The 21,889-nt window shown below is 47.5% G+C and overlaps 3 protein-coding genes across 4 annotated transcripts; 1 reads left to right on the top strand and 2 right to left on the bottom strand.

Moving 5' to 3' along the window:
• Positions 1 to 2,613: 2,613 nt before the first annotated feature.
• On the bottom strand, positions 2,614 to 4,173 carry S100a14 (S100 calcium binding protein A14). Of its 2 annotated transcripts, XM_051199079.1 has the most exons (4): positions 4,048 to 4,173; positions 3,635 to 3,737; positions 3,057 to 3,203; positions 2,614 to 2,847 (listed from the first exon to the last, which is right to left on the bottom strand). In XM_051199079.1, exons 2-4 carry the CDS (start codon positions 3,662 to 3,664, stop codon positions 2,710 to 2,712), a joined length of 315 nt encoding a protein of 104 aa, XP_051055036.1. In that variant the 5' UTR covers positions 3,665 to 3,737; positions 4,048 to 4,173; the 3' UTR covers positions 2,614 to 2,709. The 2 variants fall into 2 exon arrangements, with proteins under 2 accessions (XP_051055036.1, XP_051055037.1); XM_051199080.1 differs by lacking the exon at positions 4,048 to 4,173 and having other exon boundaries at positions 3,635 to 3,753.
• A 2,427-nt stretch (positions 4,174 to 6,600) lies between these two features.
• On the bottom strand, positions 6,601 to 16,473 carry S100a13 (S100 calcium binding protein A13). The gene is made up of 3 exons (XM_051198902.1): positions 16,030 to 16,473; positions 15,059 to 15,251; positions 6,601 to 6,838 (listed from the first exon to the last, which is right to left on the bottom strand). The coding sequence occupies exons 2-3, from the start codon at positions 15,209 to 15,211 to the stop codon at positions 6,695 to 6,697; spliced, it is 297 nt and encodes a 98-aa protein (XP_051054859.1). The 5' UTR covers positions 15,212 to 15,251; positions 16,030 to 16,473; the 3' UTR covers positions 6,601 to 6,694.
• Positions 16,474 to 16,724: 251 nt separating this feature from the next.
• On the top strand, positions 16,725 to 20,873 carry S100a1 (S100 calcium binding protein A1). Its single transcript, XM_051198903.1, has 3 exons — positions 16,725 to 16,836; positions 18,899 to 19,052; positions 20,561 to 20,873. Exons 2-3 carry the CDS (start codon positions 18,912 to 18,914, stop codon positions 20,702 to 20,704), a joined length of 285 nt encoding a protein of 94 aa, XP_051054860.1. The 5' UTR covers positions 16,725 to 16,836; positions 18,899 to 18,911; the 3' UTR covers positions 20,705 to 20,873.
• Positions 20,874 to 21,889: the final 1,016 nt, after the last annotated feature.

Here is a 21,889-nt window from a genome sequence, read left to right as displayed (position 1 = left end):
GTGGAAAGAAAGGTTTGAAGTTTGTGTACATTGTGAGGGTCTGGGAAAGTGATTGAAGGCTATGCAAGCACAAATTGTAAAGGTCTGAGGATGTGAAAGCTTAAGTTAGTTGTGAGGGTCTAAGATGGTGTTTTGTTTTGATTCTGTTTGGCTTGGGTTTTGGTTTTTCAAGACAGGGAGAGTGTCTCTAGATAACATTCCTGGCTGTCCTGGAATTCCCTTTGTAGACCAGACTAGCCTCAAACTCATGAAGATCCACCTGCCTCTACCTCTGGAGTGCTGGGATTAAAGGCTTGTACCACCACCACCTGGCTGGTTGTTTTCTAAGTATGGATTTAAAAGTGCTTCTAACTGTGTTAAAACCATCTGTCCAATCTCTATACACCCAGTCTTCTGGATAGAGGAAGCATGTTTGTGCTTTTAACTCAGAATCATTTTTAGGGACTTCCCAAGCTTTTACTGTAACTTGAAGGCGAGAGTCAACTGCTTTTTCTACAATGTGTATTTTAGTACAGATTACAAAGACTGATAATGCTAATATATATAAAACTTTTATCTATAAACTTAAAATGTTCTTGTAAGCTTCAGGGAGTCGTGAGACTTGGATCCACTTCTCACAGGTCAAACAGACTCCAGATAAGTAGTTCTGTCAATCAACAGCCTAAGTTTCTCTACCTGCCTATTCCTAAGGGTGGGATTTCTCTCTCTCAACTGCTCTTGGTACCTACCCCTCCCTACCCCCCACCCCCACCCCCACCTCTCCCTCTACTACCACTGCAACTACCAGCATCATGGGCCTGGAAGTTTCAAATGTACACCCAAGATAAAATGTCCCCTAAGCTCCTTAACTTCACCTTCTGTCCCTAGTCTATACCTGCCCCAGACGATTTCCAATCAAGCTGAAGAGTGCAGGCTGCTCCAAAACTGCCTGCAACGCTCCAGCCCCAGGTGGCCCCTCAGAACCTGAGCTCTAAGCAAAACAGACAGTCCTCCAGCTTGTACTCTTCTCTTCCCAGCCTTCAGCCAACCTTCCAGCCTTCCAGGGCCCCCAACACCAATGCCCCAATTTCAACTAAGAAGCAGTTACAGAAGAGATTACATTGCCCCTTATCATCAACAAAAAGACTGAAATGTCAGATCTCAAAGAAACCCCCAGACACATGGCTAACTGTAGCCTATTTAGCCTACCAAAGCCAGGCTCTCTCATCGCAAGTACTTGATAGAGCCCTGGCTCCTCTCAGTACTTCTCACCCCCCATGTCACACCCTAAACCTCTCCAGCCCCTGAGCTTTGCTTTCCTTCCCCCACTTATGATTCCTATATAACCTGCCATATTTGCCTCAGGCTCACTCTCTTGGTCCTTCTTTGTCCTCTTGATCCTCACCTTTCCTGGTCCCCTCCCTTGCCCCTCTCTCTCCTTTCATGGCCGGGTCTATTCTGCTGGCCCTGTTCAGTCTGGACTCTTCCAGATGCCTCTGGCTGCTCTCTCCCTCATATCTACAATAAAAACCTTCGCCACCATATCAATGTCCTCATTTTTATTACTCTCTACTCACGGATTCTGGCTTTCCAGTAAGTACTTCACGTGTCACATCCTTCTCCTGTGAGAGGACTATTCACATCCCCATGAGGAAACACACTATAAGAGAGTACCCAGAATTCAAAGTCATAAGTGGCAGAGTTGAGATCCAAACTCCAGCCAGGCAACCTGTTTCTCGGTGCCTATTTCCCTTGACATTAGTCAGCTGTGCCCCAGGACACATGGTTCATCCCTTTCCCTAGGTATGCCTACATGCTTTCATCTCTTATCAGAGGACCAGCCCAGGCAAGAAGGAGCCGTTCTCTCTGAGAGGAATACCTTCTCTAACTTTTAAGACTGGGACCACCCTCAACCCAAGTCCAAGGAGAGAAGTGAGCTCCTAATCTCTTCCACTGCCAACCACTCCATCGTCACATCTCCCACCCACAAATGACTCTGCCATTTGCTCCAAAGAACCCCTCATCCCTGGACCCTGAATATTGGGCAGAGGAGATGAACAGTCAAGACAACATATTTTACTTTTTTCCAATATTTTTATTAATCAAATATTATAAAATAGCTATCATCCAGAAATGCCCAAGCACCTAGCTGGTCCTCTCACCCCAAAGTCCTGAAGTAACATCCTGCTCAGCCTCTTTTGCAACTCAGCTCCTGCTTTCCCTGCTCCTACTCAGAGACAGACCCTGGAAGGAGGGTGGGGCAGAGCTGAAAGCAGCAAGGATGGCACAAGGCAGAGAGTTTCAGTTTAAGTTGGACAAGATTAGAAGGGGTAGGTTCTCAGACACCCTTTCCAGAATCAAGTATCCAGCCAGCTTCCCAGCCCCATTCTTCAGATCACTTCCCACAGCCCAGTTCCTTACTGCCCTTCCCCTACTACCAAGGGCTTGGCCCTTACCCCACCAGGATCCCTGCATATCTTCTCCAGCCCCAACCCACCCCCTGAGCTCCCCTGGGATGAGAACTTCCTGACCCGGGAGCTCCATAGAGCATCCCAGATGAGTTCACAGAGCCCACAGGGAAGGCTGTCCTGAGCCTAGACCCTACAGATATGAGAAGAGGTGCAGGTTGGGGAATGGGGTGGTAGGGGTAGAGAGAAGTTTTATTTCCAGGCCCAGGGCCTCTAAAATCCCCTGCCCCCAACACCCACAACAAGTTCCAAGAAGAGGTCCTCAGCTCCGAGCGACAGGACTCTCCATCTTCACACTCCTGGCTGCTTCTCCAATCAGCTCCCAGAAGCTTCCAAACTCCAGCTTCGAGTCATTACAGTTGCCCAGGCTGGCAATTTTCTCTTCTAGCCCACAGTTGCTCTGAAGACAGGAAAGACACAACAACTCAGCAAGACAGTACCTCTAGATCTTCCTGCCCCACCCTGGCCTGGGGCGAGTAGGAGGACAGGAGCCTACCAGGTGTTGGCAAGAGGGAAAGGCAGGGTTACCAGTGCCAGCTCCAATGAACCCTGGAGCACTAGCTTGGGAAGTCAGGGGTCTGGATGGGGTGGGGTCCACTCCCTCAGTACCGGCATGAGGTGTGGCAGCTGCTGGGTAACCAGATCTCGTAGTTCAGCAGGGGTCAGTGTTTCCTTTCCACCCTCCACAGAGTACTGATGGAAGTTCTTGATGAGGGTCTCAATGGCCCTCTCTACATCACTGAATTCTTGAGCATCCTGAAGATAGCAGACACAACCCATGTCATGAAGGCCCACCCATCCTACAAAATCCTTCTCAGGAGCCTTGGAAAATCAACAAGATAGAAAGCAGCTAGAAGACACTCCAGAGCCCAGAATCCTGCCCCTTTTCCCTCTCCCCTAGCCCATCCTCCAGGCCACAGTGGCCTCTGCCCTAAGCCACAGATTAGGTAACCACCCCAAATCCCAGGCAGGGCAGGCCCCAGCATGTGCCCAGACATCCTATTTCCAGAAGAACCCCATTTGCATCACTCTGTGTAGGAATAAGGGAGGGAGGGGATTTGGGACTTTCTGGCAGTAGTTACAGGGCAAGGCCTAGAAAAGAAGCAGAAGTCATTGGGGGCATGAACCCTCATAATGAGAAGAGAAGAGTATAAGAACAGAAAGACCAGCCAGATAAATGGGCCCACCTCGGCATTGGCTGACCGACACTGTCCCATGGTGCCTTCTGTGAGTTAGTTTTGTCGTCTGTCCTATAGCCTGCCCCACAGGAGCTGATGGCTCATGATCTGCCTAGAGAAGGGAGAGGCTTGAGGTGAGGGGAGAGCTCATCTTTCTTTTCTTCATGGCCGCTTTTGGCTGTACCCAACATACACCTTCACCTAAGCAGTTGGAGTCTACTTCACACAGATCCCATCCGTCCCTGCCCTGCTAAAGTCATAGCTCCTAGGCCAACCCACTCAGAGGGAATCCCCCTGGGCCCCGCCTGCGCTTCATTCTTCCCACCTCCTCCAGCCACCCCTGTGAGACTCGGGCATGAGAGGCTTGGGGTACTCCCTGAAGAGAGATGCCCACCTCGGTTGAAGGCGCTGGACTTTCTTACCTGCTGGCAGCTGCAGAGACGGGATGGAGGAGCCAGCTCACCTGCGCTGGCTCAGCTCTTATACCTGGGGGAAGGGAGGAGAAGCCAGGGGCAGGGCCAGGGCCTTATCCCTCAGCCACCCCAGCTATTGCAGCCTCCTGGGCTGGGAGCCAGCTTTGTGAGCCCCACCCTCTACACTTCTAGAGTCAGTCCCCACCCCTACGGTGAGGAGGAAGCCATGGAGGGCTGGGTATGGGATACCCCTGGCACAAGATCACCTTCCAGAGTCCCAGGGGGAGAAGAGAAGGAAGGCAAGGAGATGCAGAAGGAATTTCACCTAGGAGAGTAGGAACCTGTTGCAGCTATGAGGCAGGGAAGCAGAGAGAGTCTGCACGAGAAGCAAAGGCTGATCAAGGTGGGGTTGTGGGATGAGGGGCTTGAAAGAGACCCCCAGGGTCTCTGGGCTTTGACTTTCCTATCTCCTCTCCCTCCTAACCAGAGCTGATTTGGCTAGTAACGCTCAGGCCTGATGAAACCCAGAGCCAGGCCTTTCCCAGTCCTGAAGCATGGAGGTGAAAAGGTAGAAGGGAAGGTCAGAGCTGTGCACCCTGACGCTGGGAACGCACTGAGCCTTCCCTGATGCCCTGCCAGCACCTTGCAGCAGCCCAGGGCACCCATGTGCAAGGCTCAAAGGAGTTGCCTGGCAGGTAACAACCTCTCCAAACTGGTTGGGCTGCCACCTCCTCCCTCCCTCCAACCCCTTAATAACATGTCAATACCAGCCCTCCAATCTACTACCCAGGAACCCCAGGGGGGAGCCTAAACCAAACTCCTGGCACTGTGACCAACCCAACTAGCCCTCCTCACCTGCCCAGGACCTAGGACCTAAACTCATGGGCAAGGACAGACCATGGTGGAAGGGCTGAGAGGTCAGTAGAAGGATTGCATGGGCCTAGAGTCAGAATTGCCTTCCTAACTCTGAAATCAGAGCATCTATCCAAATGGTCTTCCTGCTGGAGGTGCCCTGTATTTCAGGTCTCAATTGGGGACTCTTCCACAACAGTCTCATTTGGAGAGCTCCTCTGAAGGGCTTCTGTATGGAGACCCTTCAAAGGTCTCACCATCAGAGGGCTTCTCAGCGTCTCTCAGCCGGGAGTTCCCACTGAGGAGTCTGGAAGCCTCTCAAATGCCTCTGCCAACGTCAGAGAGCCCAGCGATCCCTTTGAGGTACCTCTGGAGCCTCTTTCCTGGCCTGAGATGGGGAATCTGTCTCTGCTGATTTTCCTCTGGTTGACTAGCTGCCCCAAGTGGACACTCACAGTTACAGCAGTGACAGCCCAAGAGGCTTACATCATTGCCACACCCCTACTCTCTCTAGTGGTGAGTTGTACAAACCACTTGCCCCTCAAGTCGGAGAATGCAGAGTGAGAACAACTCTGTCCCTAAGCTCCCTGTACTACCACAGCTCCCTCTCCCTGTCATATTTGAGCAGCACTTCTCCAGGCCAGTTCTAGCAATTCTTGTCTTTGTAACCTAACCTCCCTAAAAATGTTTCCTCAAAGCCAGGAGCAGTAGTGCACCTGTTACCCCGGCACCTGCAAAGTTGACTCTATCTTCAAACAATAACAAGGGGGCTGGAGAGACAGCTCAGCAGTTAAGAGCACTGACTGCTCTTCCAGAGGACCCACATGGCAGCTCACAACTGTCTGGAACTCTAAGATCTGACACCCTTACACAGAGATACATGCAGACAAAACACCAATGCATATAAAATAAAAATAAATAAATTATTAAAACACAACACAAAAAGAAAAAAAAAGCTAAAGGAGGGCTGGGGGGGTGACTCCTCTCAATTGTCTAACATGCAAGATCTTAGGTCAATCCTCAACACTGCAAACATTAATTGAATTAATTAACCTTAACTGCTGTGACAGTTAACTAGAGGAATATGGGTAAAATGTTAAGTAGGCATTCATTATGATCATTACCAGCCAAAGAACAAACTCCAGGAGTTTTATGGGGGAAGCTAGGAGCTCGAGCCATGGAGTTGAGCCCCAGGAGCTGCCTGCCTCAACTCTCCATATTTTTCACTCATCACTATGTATTGAGCACCTATTTAATGCAAGACCTATTGCTAAGCCAGGCGTTGATGGTGCACACCTTTAGTCCCAGCACTCTGGAGGCAGAGGCAGGCAGATCTCTGTGAGTTCGAGTCCAAGCCTGGTCTACAGAGATAGTTTCAGGACAGGCTCTAAAGCAATACAGAGAAACCCTGTCTCAAAAAAGAAAGAAAGAAAGAAAGAAAGAAAGAAAGAAAGAAAGAAAGAAAGAAAAGACCTATTGATATGCCACATGTGCTCAAGGCCCAGAGTTCTGTCCTCAACACCAGAGGAAATGAGAAAGGAAAAAAAAAAAAATCACATAGTTAGTAAGATGCTAGATGCTGTGGGATATTTGAAGATCAATCACATCCCTTGCCTTCAAAGTGCTTACAATTTTCATTTTTTCAACTCAGGTAAAAACAGAGCTTTCCCCATTCCCTAGTCTCAAAAAAAAGAAATCTGAATAGAAATCTGTGTTTCAAGAAGAAAGCTTTATTAAGGGGAGTGGAGTTCTGCCTGGCTCTGCCCAGCAGGCCATGCTGGGTCCCCATCCCAACAAGCAGGCTTTACTTCTTCTGGATTTCCAAGGCTTTCTCCTTCCTGATTTCCTTCGCCACTTCTCCAATCAGTCTCCAGTACTCGTTGAACTTCAGCTCCGAGTCCTGGTTCACATCCAAGCTCTTCATCTTCTCATCTAGAGAGCCCACATCCTACAAAGATGTAAAAGGCTTAGAAACTAGGGCTCTTGAGGCAGGGAAAGCGGGAAGAACCATCAGGTGCTTCTCTCAGATAGCAACACCTGCCCAAAGGATGAGGCTATAGATCCGAGACTGCACTGCCTGAGGTCCCATATCCAAGGGACACCAGCAGACACTACGGCGGAGCATAAACTGCCTTCCTCCTTTACATTACTGCCACTACTGCTCATTTGCAACATCCTAGCATCTCGATTTAGTCACCACAGGGTAGGTCAGAGGAATAGCAAAAACACAGTTTTTCTAGGGTGCTCTTGACAAAGTATCTCACGGCTACAAAACCAATCAATCGATTCTGTAAGCCTGCCTTCATGATGAAAGGATCTGTTGCCAGAGAAACAATTACAGCCTTAAGTGTCATTGTTGAGTAAATGGTGGGTGTCAGAATGAAGCATGTCTCATGTGGAGCTTGATTCTCAACACTGAGGGGTTTCTTGGCAGGGAGTGAGGGTAGAGTCACTCATTTTATTTTATGCGTGTGTGAGTATTTTGCCAACATATGGTATGCATGTGTACCACATACACGTCTGGTGCCCACAGAAGTCACAAAAGGATTGTCTTAGTTAGGGTCTCTAACACTGTTAAGAGACACCATGACCATAGCAACTCTTATAAAGAAAAACATTTAATTGAGGTAGTGGCTTACAGTTCAGAGGTTTAGTCCATTATCTTCATGGCAGGTGGCATGCAGGCTGGCATGATGCTGGCTACATATTGATCAGAAGGCAACAGGAAGTGGACTGTCTCCCTGGACATGGCTTGAGCATATATGAACCCTCAAAGCCTGCCTCTGCAATGGCACACTTCTTCCAACAAGACCACACCTCCTAATAGTGCCATTCCCTGTGGGGGCCATTTTCTTTCAGAGCACCATAAGGTTACTATCTGAACAGAAGTTACGGATGGATTTGAGCTACCATGTGGGTGCTGAGTACTGAGCCTGGGTCCTTTGCAAGAGCAGTGTGTCTACCCACTGAACTACCTCTTCAGCCTCCGTGCTCAACATTTGGGTAAACATCTGGACAAAGGCAAAGATCTACCAAACAAATCTCTGGATGATGTGAAGCAAATTCACAGAGGGGTTTTTGGGTTTTGTTTGTTTTGTTTCTAGCAGAGTTTTAAGCTCATTCACTGTACAGCACTTCCACTACCAGTGGCAGGAAAGGGTAACAGGGCAGCCCCTTACAACCTTGACTCCAGTCATTGTGGTATTACAATGTTTTATTTCCACTGATCCTCATGATCCACTAGAACGACGCTTCCATGGCACAAGGGCCTTGTCTATCTTGTCCAACACTATACTTTCACTGCCAAGTACACAGCTGAAGTTTGTTCACCAAGACAGGAAAAGACAGAGTAGATCTTCAATAAGTACAGGTTGAAGTACATCACCAATCCAACAAGAAAGGCATGATAAGTCCACCTAGCAAATGAGAAACTTAAACCTCAGAAAGGCCAGGTAGTGGCACCTAGCACAGATGAACAACTAGGACCTGTACTTGAGTCCAGGTTGCTTGTTCCCTTTTAGTTTATCTTATATGTATGTGGATTTTGTACCATGAATGTGCCTGGTGCCTGCTGAAGCCAAAAGGGGGTGTGGAGAATGGACAGTGATGAGCCATCATGCTGGTAATGGAACAGAAGCCAGATCCTCTGGAAGGGCAGCCAGTGCTCTTAACCATTAAGCCACTGCTGAAGCTCAAACCCAGACTTTCTAAATCAGGGCTTCCAGTCTTAGCTACTGCCTTGTGTCTTTCTCCCCTGCCTGTACCTGCCCCCACCACACACATACACAAAAAAAAAAAATTAGAAATAAACCAGGCCTGGTGGTGCAGACAGTTATCTCAGATACCCTGGAGACTGAGGCTGGAGGATCCTGAGTTCAAGGCCCTCCTGAGCTAATTAATGAGAGTCTGATTCAAAAAAAGTGGGAGCAGCTAAGGATATAACACAGGCCTTGGGAGTTTACCTAACATACTTGAATACCATACACACAAAATTATCACTAATAGGTAAACGTGGCTAGTGGCACATGCTTATAATTTCAGAACTTGGGAGGTGGAGGGAGGAAGATTAGAAATTCAAAATGATTTGTAGCCACATAACAAGTTTGAGGATAGCCTGGGCTACATATTTAGACCTATGTTCAATTCTCAGCACCCACATGGCAACTCACAACTGACTATAACTCAGGTTTCAGGGGATCTAGCATCCTCACACAGACATCCATTCAGGCAAAACACCAATGCACATAAAATAAAAAAATAAATAATTAAAAAAAGGAGAACGTTAACCAGTTAGAAAATATAAAGAGAGACTGGGAGGTGGTGGCACATGCCTTTAATCTCAGCACTCATGAAGCAGAGACAGGTGGATCTCTGTGAGTTCCAGGCTAGCCTGATCTACAAAGCCACACAGAGAAACCCTGTCTTGAAAATAAAAAAAGAAAAAGAAAATTTTGAGACATAGTCTTAATATGTAGTCCAGGCTATCCTCAAACTTGCTATGTGGAAGAGGCAGGTGGATCTCTGTGAGTTCAAGGCCAGCCTGGTCTGCAGAGCAAGTTCCAGGACAGCCAGCCAGGGCTACACAAACAAACCCTATCTCAAAAAAACAAAATAAAACAAAAAAGAAGAAAAAGAAAAAAAAGAAAGAAAGAAAATATAAAGAAAAATCCTATTTCATATATAGTTTTTGTTTTTAAAGTGAAGCAGCATGTATACATCAATGTCACAATTAGGCCTCCTCTAAGAAAACTGAACTAAGGAATTGGAAAATAAAGCCAAAATACTCTCTCTTCACACTAAGCATAGAAAGTTAATTTGGTTGTTTTGAGACAAATTCTCACTATATTAAACAAATTCTCAAGCTAGCCTTGAATTCTAGCTCCTCCAACCTCTTTCTCCCATGTGGGAGTGTACAGGGCTAACAGATTAGAATGCTGTGATTTCAAAAAGTTGGAATGTTGCAGATACAGGGCTAAGATCATCTTGGGCTATTTTTAGCCCCTTAGTCTTTTAGTCAATTAGCATCCACCTCCTATATCCCATTTAATATCAGGTAAAACCTTTGGAAAGTATTAACTTGCTGTTAGCTTTCACCAAGCTAAAGCTAACCATGTCATCAGATAGCATCTACAGCAGCAACCTAGTCTACAGAGCAAGCTCCAGGATGGGCTCCAAAGCTACAGTGAAACCCTTTCTCAAAAAACCAAAACAAAACAAAACAAACAAACAAAAAAAAAAAAACCAAAAAGAAAACAGAAAGCATCTACAGCAGTGACTTCCCAGCTTTGCTATGCTGTGAAACCTGCCTGACCTGATATCCACACAAATACAATCAAAAAATGCCCTGATCTAGTACTTTCCTCTGTCCTGGGACTCTAGAAACTTCATGGGGCTGCTGTAGGACAATCTTTGTACACTGTAAATATATATTATTCTCATTGGTTAATAAAAGAGCTGACTGGCCTATTGCTGGGCAGGAAGTGATTGGGCAGGAGATCCAAACTAGGAGGATGCTGGGAAAAAGGAGGGTAGAGTCTGAGGAGATGCCAGGAGACGCAGAGTGAGCAGGATGGGAAGTACACACATGAGGCAAACAAGCCTTGGGACAAAACATAGATGAATAGAAATAGGTTAATTTAAACTGTTAATTAGTACCAAGTCTAGCTATTGACCAAACATTTACAATCAATAAGAAGTCTCCGTGTGGTTATTTGGGAACTGGATGGCAGGAAAGAAAAGTCTGCCTTCGGGCTGGGAAGACAGCTCAGTTGGCAGAGTGTTGGCTTGCATGCACAAAGCCCTGGGTTCTGTCCACAGCACCACATAAACCAGGTGTGATGGCACAGGCCTGTGATCCCAGCACACAGGAGGCAGACACAGTTCCTCCTCTTATTGGACTCTTTAACATTAAAAAAAAAAAAAATGCTATGAGCCGGATATAGTGTCAAATGCCTGTAATCCCCATCAGGTGGGAGGATAAGACAAGAGGACTACTGTAAATTCAAGGCCAGCTTGGTATAGTGAGTTCCAGATCAGCCAAAGCTACATAATTATACCCTATCGTTGAAGATCCAGAAATCAAATAAATTAACATAATGCCTTGAAACTTCTTCTTGAAAAATAAATGTGAGACTCACCAATAAAAGTTTGAAAAGGAAGAATTTAAGGCAGACAGTGGTGGATCCCAGCACTGGGGAGGCAGAAGCAGGTGGATCTCTGTGAGTTCGAGTCCAACATGGTTTACAGATCAAGTTTCAGGACAGACAGAGCTACACAGACACAGAGAAACCCTGTCTCAGGAAGAAAAAAAAAAAAAAAGAATTTAAGTAAATCCAAATAGGTTGTAGTGCTCTTGTAATCCCAGCACTTAGGAAGCTGAGGCAAGAAGATTGCTGTGAGTTGGATATCAGTCTGCTTTAAGAGTGGGAGAAGAAAACCAGTTTGAGAATGCACAGTAAGGGAAGAAAAAAAAATGTGTCTCAATGTTTTTTTTTAAGGGGAATACTGAAACGGGAGATATTCATCACATTCCCAGACAACTAGAGCTTCATAAATAGACCCTGTATCAAAAAATAAAAAGGAGAAAAGAGAAAGGGGGGGAAAAAAAGGTAGACTGGGTGGCACACGCCTTTAATCCCAGCACTTGGGAGGCAGGTGGATCTCAAGTTCAAGACCAGCCTGCGACAAACAGAGGGACTCTGTCTCAAAAATAAATAAACAAACAAACAAACAGGGCTGGAGAGAGGGCTCAGTGGTTAAGAGCACTGGCTACTCTTACAGGGGCCTGGGTTCAATCCTTAGCACCCACATGACTGATAACAACAGTCTATAACTCTAGTTCCAGGGGGTCTGATGCTCTGTTCCAGCCCCCACCAACACTGTACACACAGACAAAACACCTATACACATCAAATAAATACAATAAGTATTAAAAATAAATAAGCAAAAGATTCCTGTGTCGATGGCACCCCCAAGAACATCTTGAACTTTCTAAGACATGCCTGACTTTCCGCAAGAAATGTGGCTAACATGAACCCTACTATTGTGGGATATTTTGAACACCCTCTTACACTTCCAAGACTGCCCAGTAAAGTTATACCTTGAATCAGAGGGCAGAGCCAGTGACTAGCTGACCAGAATTGGCCATAGAGAAGCCAGACATAAAGAGGAAACAGGAGATGCAAGATGGAAGAGAGATAACGCCAAGTAGCATAACATAGATTAATATAAATGGGTTAATTTAAGTTATAAAAGCTAGTGGAACCAGCCTAAGCTAATGCCCAAGCTCTTATAATTAAGAAGTCTCCATGTCAGTATTTGGGAGCTGGCTGGCAGGATAGAAAAGACTCATTACACCCCACAAAATGACACAATACTGAAGAGCAAGGCTTTTCTGTGTGCCTGGGAAAAGTGGCCCAATGACAGACTAAGTCTATTTTCCTCAAAAAGGCTAAAACTACCAAGAAGATCTCACTAAGGCTTGAGTGTTGAGCCTGCTGCGGATCTGAGAGGATCCTGGCTCTTAAGAGATAAAAGTGCTTTGAACTGGGAGGTGAAAAGAACAGAAAGGACCAAGTAGTCGAGCTCTAAGCAGATCTTATTGTGAGTCCCAGCACATTGTAAACTAATACAAATGATGCAGAAAAAAAAGGAAAATGTGAGCTGCAGAGGGAAAGGGGAGTTACTGCAGGAGCAAGAATTCTAAGTAGGTGAGAGGGGATGGAATCCAGGACACCAGCAGAGAGCTGGCCTTGGAGGCACCGACAGATCACTTGTGAGGGAGGAATGGAAGGAAGGCACGGTGTATGCTGACACAGTAAAAGATCTAGGGATAGGGAGCCCCCCTTGATTGCTTATTTTCCAAGGGAGTTAATTTCTCAGTGACAAAGAGAATATGGAAAGAGGTATTGGAATCTGAGGAAGGAAAAGTTGTGTCCCAACCATTCAAAGGGAAATACAGACTTGGAGTTTGTGAAACAAGTCAACCTGGCTGTGTGTTCCTCTAGGTAGATTAGCTCTCCAAGTGCAGACACAGGTGGTGGATTTAGGCAGAAATGTAGGTCTGAGGGGGTCCTGACTGACACAGAGAGACAGAATCAAGGGGTTTGTAAGCATTATAATGACTCATCTCAGAACATGAACTAAACAACAAGAACCATGAGGAGATGAAGTTGATGGATGGAAATGAAAACTGGAGCAGTCGCATGGTGGTGGTGGTGAACACCTTTATTCCCAGCACTCAGGAGGCAGAAGCAGGTGGATCTCTGTGAGTTCAAGGCCAGCCTGGTCTACAGTAGCTCCAGGACAGCCAGGGCTACACAAAGAAACACTGTCTGGAAAAAAACAAAAAGAAAAAAAGAAACACACACACACAAATAAATGTGTGGCTTCAAAAGGTGGTGCATTCCTATAATCCTAGCACTCACTGTAATTTCAGTCCCAGGGGATCTGATGCCCTTCTCTAACCTCTGCAGGCACCAGAATATGTGCTGCATGTGCACACAAAATAATAAATGTGTTTAAAAAACACACACACAAAAACAAGAAGTTGAATAACAGGGTGATCAGGCAAAGGGAGGCTTGAGGAGGTTTTGAAAGCCTCCAGGAGCTGGGTGGTTAGCACATTTTTGGCTAATGAAACACATACAGTTAAATCAAATACTGAGACAGCTATTGAAATATGGACTGATGAACAGAACAATGAGGTGTAACATGACAGATCTTTAGAAGAGAGATATAAGGAATTCATCTTGTTTTGTTTTGGTTAGGGTTTCTCTGGGTATCCCTGTTGTTTGTGGAACTTGTGCTATAGACCAGACTGACCTTGAACTCAGAAATCTGCCTGCCTCTGAGTGCTAGGATTAAAGGTGAGTGCCACTACACCCAGCAGGTCTCTATTTCAGTTCCCAGAACCCACATGGCAGTTCACAACCACCTGTAACTCCAGTTTCAGATGACCTGATGATGCTCTCTTCTGGTTTCTGTGGGTACCAAGCACACAGACATACATGCAGGCAAAACACCCATACACATAAAGTGAAAATGGAACAAAATGTCAATCCATACTCATATTGGGACTGATGGAACGCACCTATAATTTCAGCACTTGTGAAGTAGAGACAGGAGAATCGGGACTTTGACAACACCCTTAGCTACATGAGGCTGTCTTTAAAAAAAAAAAAAAAAAACAAGAAACAAGAGCTGGGCATGGTAGCAGAATCCCAGAACTCGAAAAGCTGAGGCAGGCTAGGCCAGCCTGGACTACATAACAAGTTCCAGGTCAGCCAGGACTATACAGTGAGACACTACCTAAAAGAAAAAGAAAAAAAAATCCATATTCACACACTCTTTTTTGTTGTTGGTGTTTGAGATAGGGTTTCTCCGTGTAGCCATGGCTGTTCTTGAACTCCATCTGTAGACCAGGCTGGCTTCAAACTCAGATATCCGACTACCTCTTCCTTCCAAGTGCAAGGACTAAAGGTATGAGCTACCACGCCCGGCCATATTCACACACTCTAATGTGGCTATGAATTTTCATAAAGGATTAAAATAAATGGTTAACAGACTAGAATAGCATACAGGCTCAGAGTCAATTAGAACCCCCAATCACATCTGTAGAATGAGCTCCCTTACTGAGGGGATGCTCATAGGTAGTGGGAAGTAATCACAAATGCTCTTCACAAACCTGGGCACACTAAGAGTATAGGTCACTGTGACTTTAGGTGGTGCTTGGTGAGAAAGGGTCTCCCCATGCTGGCTTCAAATTCCTGATCCTTCTGGCTCAGCCTCCTGAGTGCCAGGTTTACTGATGTACAGGCAGGCAACACTGGGTGTATTTTTATTTTTGTTAAGCCTCCTTCTAGTTCTTACTATCTGTAAATCTCTGGGAATCTACCCTGGGTCCAGTAATATGTTGAGAAAATGAGACTAGAGAGACACAGACAGACTCAAGTACTCAACAATATTGTTTGACAGCAGGACAGAGCCCAATAATACATTCCCATTTGCACCAACAAAGCATCTTTACTCATCTAGGTTTTATACACACACACACACACACACACACACACACACACACACACACGCACGCACGCGCGCTTGCGGAAAACACAGATGTCACTATCACCAGCATACATAGACAGTCTCAGTCCCAGAGACCTCTACCAACCTTTAGCAGATGAGGCAACTGCTCAGTGACCAGTTCCTTAAACTCATTGATGTTTAGGCTGCCTTTTCGTCCTTCCCGCCCTGCAAAATCGAAGAAAGTGGTGACCACAGTCTCAATGGCTGTCTCCAGTTCGGTCAGCGGCTCCGCTGCCATTAGTACCACGAAGTAGAGGCTGATGTCCTCGCTGACTGACCTGACCAGAAGAGACCAAGAGTGTTAGGGATCCAAAATGGGTAAGGTGGCTTGCCTAAAAGGGTCAGAAGAAAAGGGTCCAAAATAAACAACAGTTCTTCAGTTGAGGTTCACTTCCAGAAATTATTTTTCTGACTCTCATGTCTGTGTGTCCTTTTTAAGTGCCTGTCTTAGGGATGCCTCTGCATCGGTCTCTCCATGTGGCAAACACTCTACCTCCGAGGGTTTTTCTTTGGAGTCTTCTATGGTAACATCCCGGGTGGGGTCTCTGTTCTAATGGTCCTTTCTTGTTGTCACCCCCGTCTTAGGGTCAGGAAGTTGTTTGTCTCCAGTGCTTATTTATGTTGAGACCAGAGTCTCTCCTAGTAAAGAAGCCTAGGGTAGGTGAAGGTCCATTTGAGGTCAGGTTTGGCTCAATCCGGCCAGACCCATCTTCTCTGCCTCTTCTAAGGGGGTCTCAGCACCAGACCCCACCCACCTTACCCACTCCATGGTTGACAAGGTCCAGAAAGGGACTCTTCAAACTCCTCAAGCCCACAGCCCACAAGGCGTTTGGCATGGACACCCAGTGCCATCAGGGCTCCAGGAAAGGAAGAAACATGCCTACTCGCCCCCTCATTTCTGTACACCCACCCACATGCTCCTGCAAGGACCTTTGCCTGCTTTCCTAAAGCCACTTCCTGAATCTCTGCCTGAACCCGCTTGGAAAGAGGAACCTGGGAGATGATCCAGAGACGCAAGTCTCCAGGCTCTCTGCAGAGTCAGGGAGAGTAACTCACCCAGGAAAGGAGATGGGATGGATGCAGCAAGCCGAGATAGAGCCTCAAGGCTGAAGTTTTTAAGCACCAGAGACTGAGAGAGCCACTCCCAAGTCCGAAGTGTCAAGTTTCCGCCTCCGCTGATTCGGAAAAGAGAGGACCGCCCCTGCTGTCATTAGCCATCCCAACCCTGCGCCACGCGACCAGGACAGAGCCTCAGGGGGGACCTTAGGGTCCCATCCCTCCCAATTATGGAAGATAATCAGGAGTCTGTCAAGAGAGCTGCTCCTGCTGTTTGGAAAAATTAAAATAAAAACACTTGGGAAATTCAGAACTGGAAAGCCCCGTCTGAGAAACCAGAGACCCTGCAAAAGACCCTTCAGTCCAAGGGCACTCGGAAAGCCCCAGGCTAAGGCCCCTATAATGGAACCCCAACTGAAATTCTTCACTGAGTTCCGAGACAGAAGCCCCTCACGGAGGCACATAGACAAAGCACACCTGGACAGAATCCTCCCCTTCCCCTGCTCAGCCCGCACCACAACCCCCTTCCCAGGACTTCTCTTCCACCTCCTTCCTACTGGGCTTAGGGGAGTTGCAATGGGAAGAAACATAGGGCAGCCCGTTCCCGCCGGGGAGACAGAGGGCGCCTCTGTCCACTTCTGGCCCCTTGCCCTTCGCGGTGTCGTTTGTGAAGGGGTGGAGCCGGTGGGGAGGAGGGTCGCTCAGGAAGGACGGCTTAAGACAGGTCTCCCCACATCGCTCCAGGTGCCACATTTGCAGCCTGCCTGTCTGTCGAGAATCCTGCTCCCACTTCAGGCCAGGCCAACCGTGAGTACCTTACCCTGACTAGAATAGGTCCCTGGCTTAGCCAGCCTGGAGGGAAGGGGGTCTTGGGAAGACCCCAAGAGCCCTGGAAAAGGATACGGTGGTGCCGCGAGGGACTGGGAGGAAATCAGTCAAGGGAAAGGGAGTTTGGGATCTAGGAGAGATAAAGTTTGGAAAGTAGTGAGAGAAGGTGGGTGAAGGTCAAAGATCTAAGAGCTTGGTGAGTAAGGATGCCACCCAGCTTCCAGGCCACCAGACCTTCCTACACAGAACCCTGCATCTCCTGCCAGATACCCCAGTCTGTAGGTGTCCAAAAGGAGGAGAGATAGTCCTGCTCCGTTAGGGTAAGAATTAGAAAAGCTGTTCCTGCCCCCTCTCCAGCCTTGCCAAGCACCAGATCCCAGGTCAGTTTAGGAGCAGCAGCTCATAGGCCATGTGATATCATAAAGAAGGAAGCCTGTGGCACTGTGCCCTGTCCTATCTCTGCCTTCACAAGAACCCCTGCTTATCCCTTTCTTTCAGTCCTGAACCCCCCCCAGCCCCCGCCCCTTCTCTCTACCCAATTTTTTTTCTTCTTTGTTTTCCCACCGTTGCACCCCTCAGACCTCCCCTTCAATTCCGAGCTGCTGGAGGGCTCCAGGCAAACCTCCAGGTGCCCCTCATAAATGAGGATGGTAACTGAGCCACCCAAATTCCTCTCTTGAGCACCCTTTTATCCCTTTCATCAGCAGGGCTTAGGTTCTATCTCCCCCTGTCTCTGTGACAACTGCTTCTTGTGACTAGAGTTCAGGTGACAGTCACAAGAGCTCCATTGAAGTGCTGGGATGTCATCTAATCGGGACCTATTGTCCAGTATCCCCAGTGGTGAGGAAGGATGAGGACACCTGAGCTGAGACACCTGAGCTGCTGTCCCTGAGACTATGGAAAGCATGACCCTCCTGGAGCCAAAGGGCTGAGGCCCCCTTGCATGCAGTCCCTTCTCAATGGACGGCCCCATTCTGCACTCTTGCCCAGCCCCTTGAGCTCCGATGACCCAATGCACTCAGTCCTTTATCTAACCCAAACCAGCCCTATTCTGCTCCCAGTGTAGTCACAGAAACAGAGCTGGCCTGAGGCAGGAATGGACAGCATCAGGGACAATGCCTTCAGGTTAGCTCCCTTGTTAGAAGCTGTCTCCAAGGAAAAACCTCAGACATTTCCCTCTCCCTTCCTTCTGCCTACCTGATGGACAGGGGTGGTTTTTGCAAAGGAGGTGAGAACAGGAGATAATGGGAAGCATATCCCAGAGAAGCTAAAATGACATACTGAGGAGAGAGGGGAGCCAGACATGGTAGCTCAGACCAGTAACTCCAGCACATGGAGACAGACAAGACTGCCCACAAGTTGAGGGCCAGCCTGAGCTAGTTCCAGGAGAGCATAGGCTATAGAATGTGACCCCGTTATAAATAAATAAATTCCAAGCACAAAAAGATGGCCTGGGCTTAACCCTCAATGCTTAAAGAGGAAGAGCCACACTGCTGACAGGAACCACCAAAACAGTGAGACGCCCCTCCCCAACAACTCTTGGGTCTCCCACTCTGACTGCCTACCCCACATCAGCTCACCAAAGGTACCAGACTTCTTCCTGGGGTGGGCAGTGGAGACCTCAGCTCACTTACTACTAAGAGCGAAGTTTGACTGTGACAGGCCTAGAAAGTAAAAATAGAGCTAGAAGGCTGCCTGGTCCACCCATGCCTGCCCCACCCAACCCTGTCTCTGCCCAGGCGGCTAGGAGTCAGCCACTGCAGATGTCTGTGGCAGGCTTAAGACCGTCCAGTTCCTATTGCTCAATTTCCATGCCCATCCCTGACTCCCTCTGGAGAGACCTAGAATGCTGGACTGGATTTAAGTATGCTAGGGTTTCTCCTACATTGCAAAATCTCATGAAAGACAAAGTACAAGGGGGTGGGGGGGGGCATCTTATAGCTATTTGAGCTATGAAACGAGGATCAAGTCTGAGGATTCCCCTTACCCAGACCCCTGAACCTGGTTTACAATTTACTTCCTTCATTGTGTGGGTGGGTAGGTGTGCTGCTGAAATGGGCTCTGAGCTGGAGACTGCCATGGAGACCCTCATCAACGTGTTCCATGCCCATTCGGGCAAGGAGGGGGACAAATATAAGCTGAGCAAGAAGGAGCTGAAAGACCTGCTACAAACTGAACTCTCCGGCTTTCTGGATGTGAGCAAAGGGTTGAGGTGCAGGGTGGAGGAAGGGGATGGGCGCCCCTGCTATATCCCCACCTCACCTGGAGCTCAGTCTAGCCATCTTCCTCTGCCATTCTTTTGTTTTTGTTTTTCAAGACAGGGTTTCTCTGTGTAACAGCCCTAGCTGCCCTGGATCCTCCTCCACTCTTAACTACGTTTTTCCAGGCTTCCTTAATGCCCTAGTCAAAGTGCCCTAGTTTACTGACCACCTGTCAATGCTAGGCTCTGAAGATTTATCAATAGCACTATCCACAGCATTGAAGGAGTCATGGCACGCCTTTAATCCCAGCATTCAAGAGGCAGAGGCAGGTAGGTCTCTGTGAGTTTGAGGCTAGCCTAGTCTACAGAGTTTCAGGACAGCCAGAGCTAAACAGAGGAACACTGTCTCAAAAAAACCCAAAAAAGCAAAGCCATGAACTCAAAGAAATACAGAGCCTTAGAATTGTGGAGATAAGTACTCTGGAGTCACATAGCTTCTTTCTCTACGGAGGTGGCACTTGAGCCTTAGGTTTCCACTGGAAGATTGTAGGTAAATTAAGACATTGTAGGAGGTGTCCACATGAAAAGAAGCATGGGAGGAAGGATGAGAAGTATGCTCAGTGGCTTCCTTTGGCTGGAGGATGCAGAGAAGCAGGAAACAGATGCCGCCACATACAAACTATCAGCTTTGTTAGGCTTCCCTGAAGCTGTGGCCCTGCTGTTTTGTTGCTGCATAACTTTTGTTCATAACCCAACTGTCAGCTTGTTTCTTCTCTATGTTAGCAGTGGAAATGCCTCCCACATTATTTGCTTTAAAGACTGGCTTGGTAGCACATATCTGTGATACTGGCACTAACAAGGCAGACTGAGGGAAGACCTCAGGTTCCAGGTCAGGCCAGCCTGGGTCAAGTGGCAAAACCTGGCTGGAGAGGAGGATTGTTTTGTTGTTTTTGAGACAGGATCTCACTGTTTAGCTCTGGCTGTGAAGCTCCAGCTGGCAAGAACCCTAAACTCAAATAGATCCATCAGCTTCTTTCTGCACTGTGTGCTGGGGTTAAAGACATCTGCCGCTGTGCCCTAAAATCATCCAAGACAGGGTTGCTCTGTGTAGCACTGGCTGTCCTGGAATTCACTCTGTAGACCAGGCTGGTGTCAAACTCCCTGAGACCTGCCTGCCTCTGCCTGCCAAGTGCTGGGATTAAAGGCATTGCCACCACCTCCTGGCTCTGTGTGTGTTTTCTTTTTATTAAAAAAAAAAAAAAAAAAAAAGTCTGTCAGGTTCCTAGCTCTTGTCACATTGTAGCACTTGTCACATTGTAGACAATCATGTATGACAACTGATGTTAGCATTAACTCTGCTAGGTTCTGCACCCAAAAGGAGCTCACCAGTCTTTAGTGCTGTAGAGGACTCCCATAAATATTATTCTCTAACTTGCTCGTTTCTGCCTCCTCAACCACTGTGTAGGCTCTAACAGCGATATAAATTTCCATCTTCTTCCACAGGTCCAGAAGGATGCAGATGCTGTGGACAAGGTAATGAAGGAACTGGATGAAAATGGAGATGGGGAGGTGGACTTCCAGGAGTATGTCGTGCTGGTGGCTGCTCTCACAGTGGCTTGTAACAACTTCTTCTGGGAGAACAGTTGAGCACATGGCCCTAACCCACAGCGCCCTTCCACTTGACCTTACCAGACTTCCCCTTTATCCTTATCCCACCTACACCTCCTGTCCCCATCCTTGCTCAACCTCCTATCAAGGGCACAAGAGTGGCAGTCCAGGTCTGCCATTCAATCTAATAAAGGTTTCCCTCACCAACTGTCAATGTCTGTTTCCTCTGGGTCTGGATATGTGTGACGTAAGGGGTGCTCACTCCTGACACTCCTTGTCTCGGAGAGTTTATGTGCATTAGATCTTATTTAAGGAACACTCAACACCCAAAAATGTAGGTGTCCAAAGTTTTAACTGAAATTGAAGTGCCACTGGCTTCTCAGGGACTTGTATAAGTTAATTGGTAATCCCACCACTTAAAGGAAGAAGCAGGAAGATTTTGAGTTCCAAGCCGGCCCATACCACATAGCCAGATCCTGTCTCCAAAAAAACAAAAACAAGTAAGCCATCAAAAAAACTGAAAAAATTGCAGGGCAGTGGTAGGGCATGCCTTTGATCCCAGCACTCAGGAGTCAGAGGCAGGCAGATCTCGTGAGTTCAAGACCAGCCTGGTCTACAAGAGCTAGTTCCAGGACAGCCTCCAAAGCTGCAGAGAGACCCTATCCTGGGAGGGGGGGGGGGAGCTGAAGAAAAGGCAAGGTGGTGGTGGCCACGCCTTTAATCCCAGGACTAAGGAGGCAGAGGCAGGCAGATCTCTGTAAATTCAAGGCTAGCCTGGTACAAAGAGTTTATTTCAAGACGGTCAGGGCTACACAGAGGATCCCTTACTGAAGGGGGGGGGGAGGGAGGAAGAGGAGACAGCATACAAAACAAAAGAAACAAGTTAAAAAAAAAAAGAAAGAAAAACAGAAAACACATCAAAGTCAGGTTTTAGAGCCATTTGCAGTTCTGAGCACAGGGACTGGGTGGGGGGAGGGAGGATTTAGCTCAACAAGTTCAACACCCAGCATAGTGTGTGTGTGTGTGTGTGTGTGTGTGTATGTGAGAGAGAGAGGGGGGGGTCTAACTAGGCATAGTGAGGTATGTCTTTCATTCCAGCCCTCTGACAGAGGCAGCAGCAGAGGCAAGAAGGAGTATCTCTGAAAGTTCAAGACCAACCAGGGCTCCATAGTAAGACATCCTGTGTAACGGCTAATCCTAGTTGTCAACCTAACTACATCTGGA

This window comes from Phodopus roborovskii, unplaced genomic scaffold (genome assembly GCF_943737965.1).
Source record: "Phodopus roborovskii unplaced genomic scaffold, PHOROB, whole genome shotgun sequence".
Classification (NCBI taxonomy): Eukaryota; Metazoa; Chordata; class Mammalia; order Rodentia; family Cricetidae; genus Phodopus; species Phodopus roborovskii.
This window is presented reverse-complemented; position numbering and strand designations above follow the sequence as displayed.

What these genes read in the sequence shown, in the direction of transcription:
- S100a14 (XM_051199079.1), bottom strand. Translation starts at nt 3,664, where the DNA reads ATGGGACAGTGTCGGTCAGCCAATGCCGAG. An exon ending in GTCGGTCAGCCAATGCCGAG is followed by an intron (nt 3,204 to 3,634) that starts GTGGGCCCATTT and finishes TGCTATCTTCAG; the next exon opens with GATGCTCAAGAATTCAGTGA. An exon ending in AGCTGCCACACCTCATGCCG is followed by an intron (nt 2,848 to 3,056) that starts GTACTGAGGGAG and finishes TCCTGTCTTCAG; the next exon opens with AGCAACTGTGGGCTAGAAGA.
- S100a13 (XM_051198902.1), bottom strand. Translation starts at nt 15,211, where the DNA reads ATGGCAGCGGAGCCGCTGACCGAACTGGAGACAGCCATTGAGACTGTG. An exon ending in AGTTGCCTCATCTGCTAAAG is followed by an intron (nt 6,839 to 15,058) that starts GTTGGTAGAGGT and finishes ACATCTTTGTAG; the next exon opens with GATGTGGGCTCTCTAGATGA.
- S100a1 (XM_051198903.1), top strand. Translation starts at nt 18,912, where the DNA reads ATGGGCTCTGAGCTGGAGACTGCCATGGAGACCCTCATCAACGTGTTC. An exon ending in AACTCTCCGGCTTTCTGGAT is followed by an intron (nt 19,053 to 20,560) that starts GTGAGCAAAGGG and finishes CTTCTTCCACAG; the next exon opens with GTCCAGAAGGATGCAGATGC.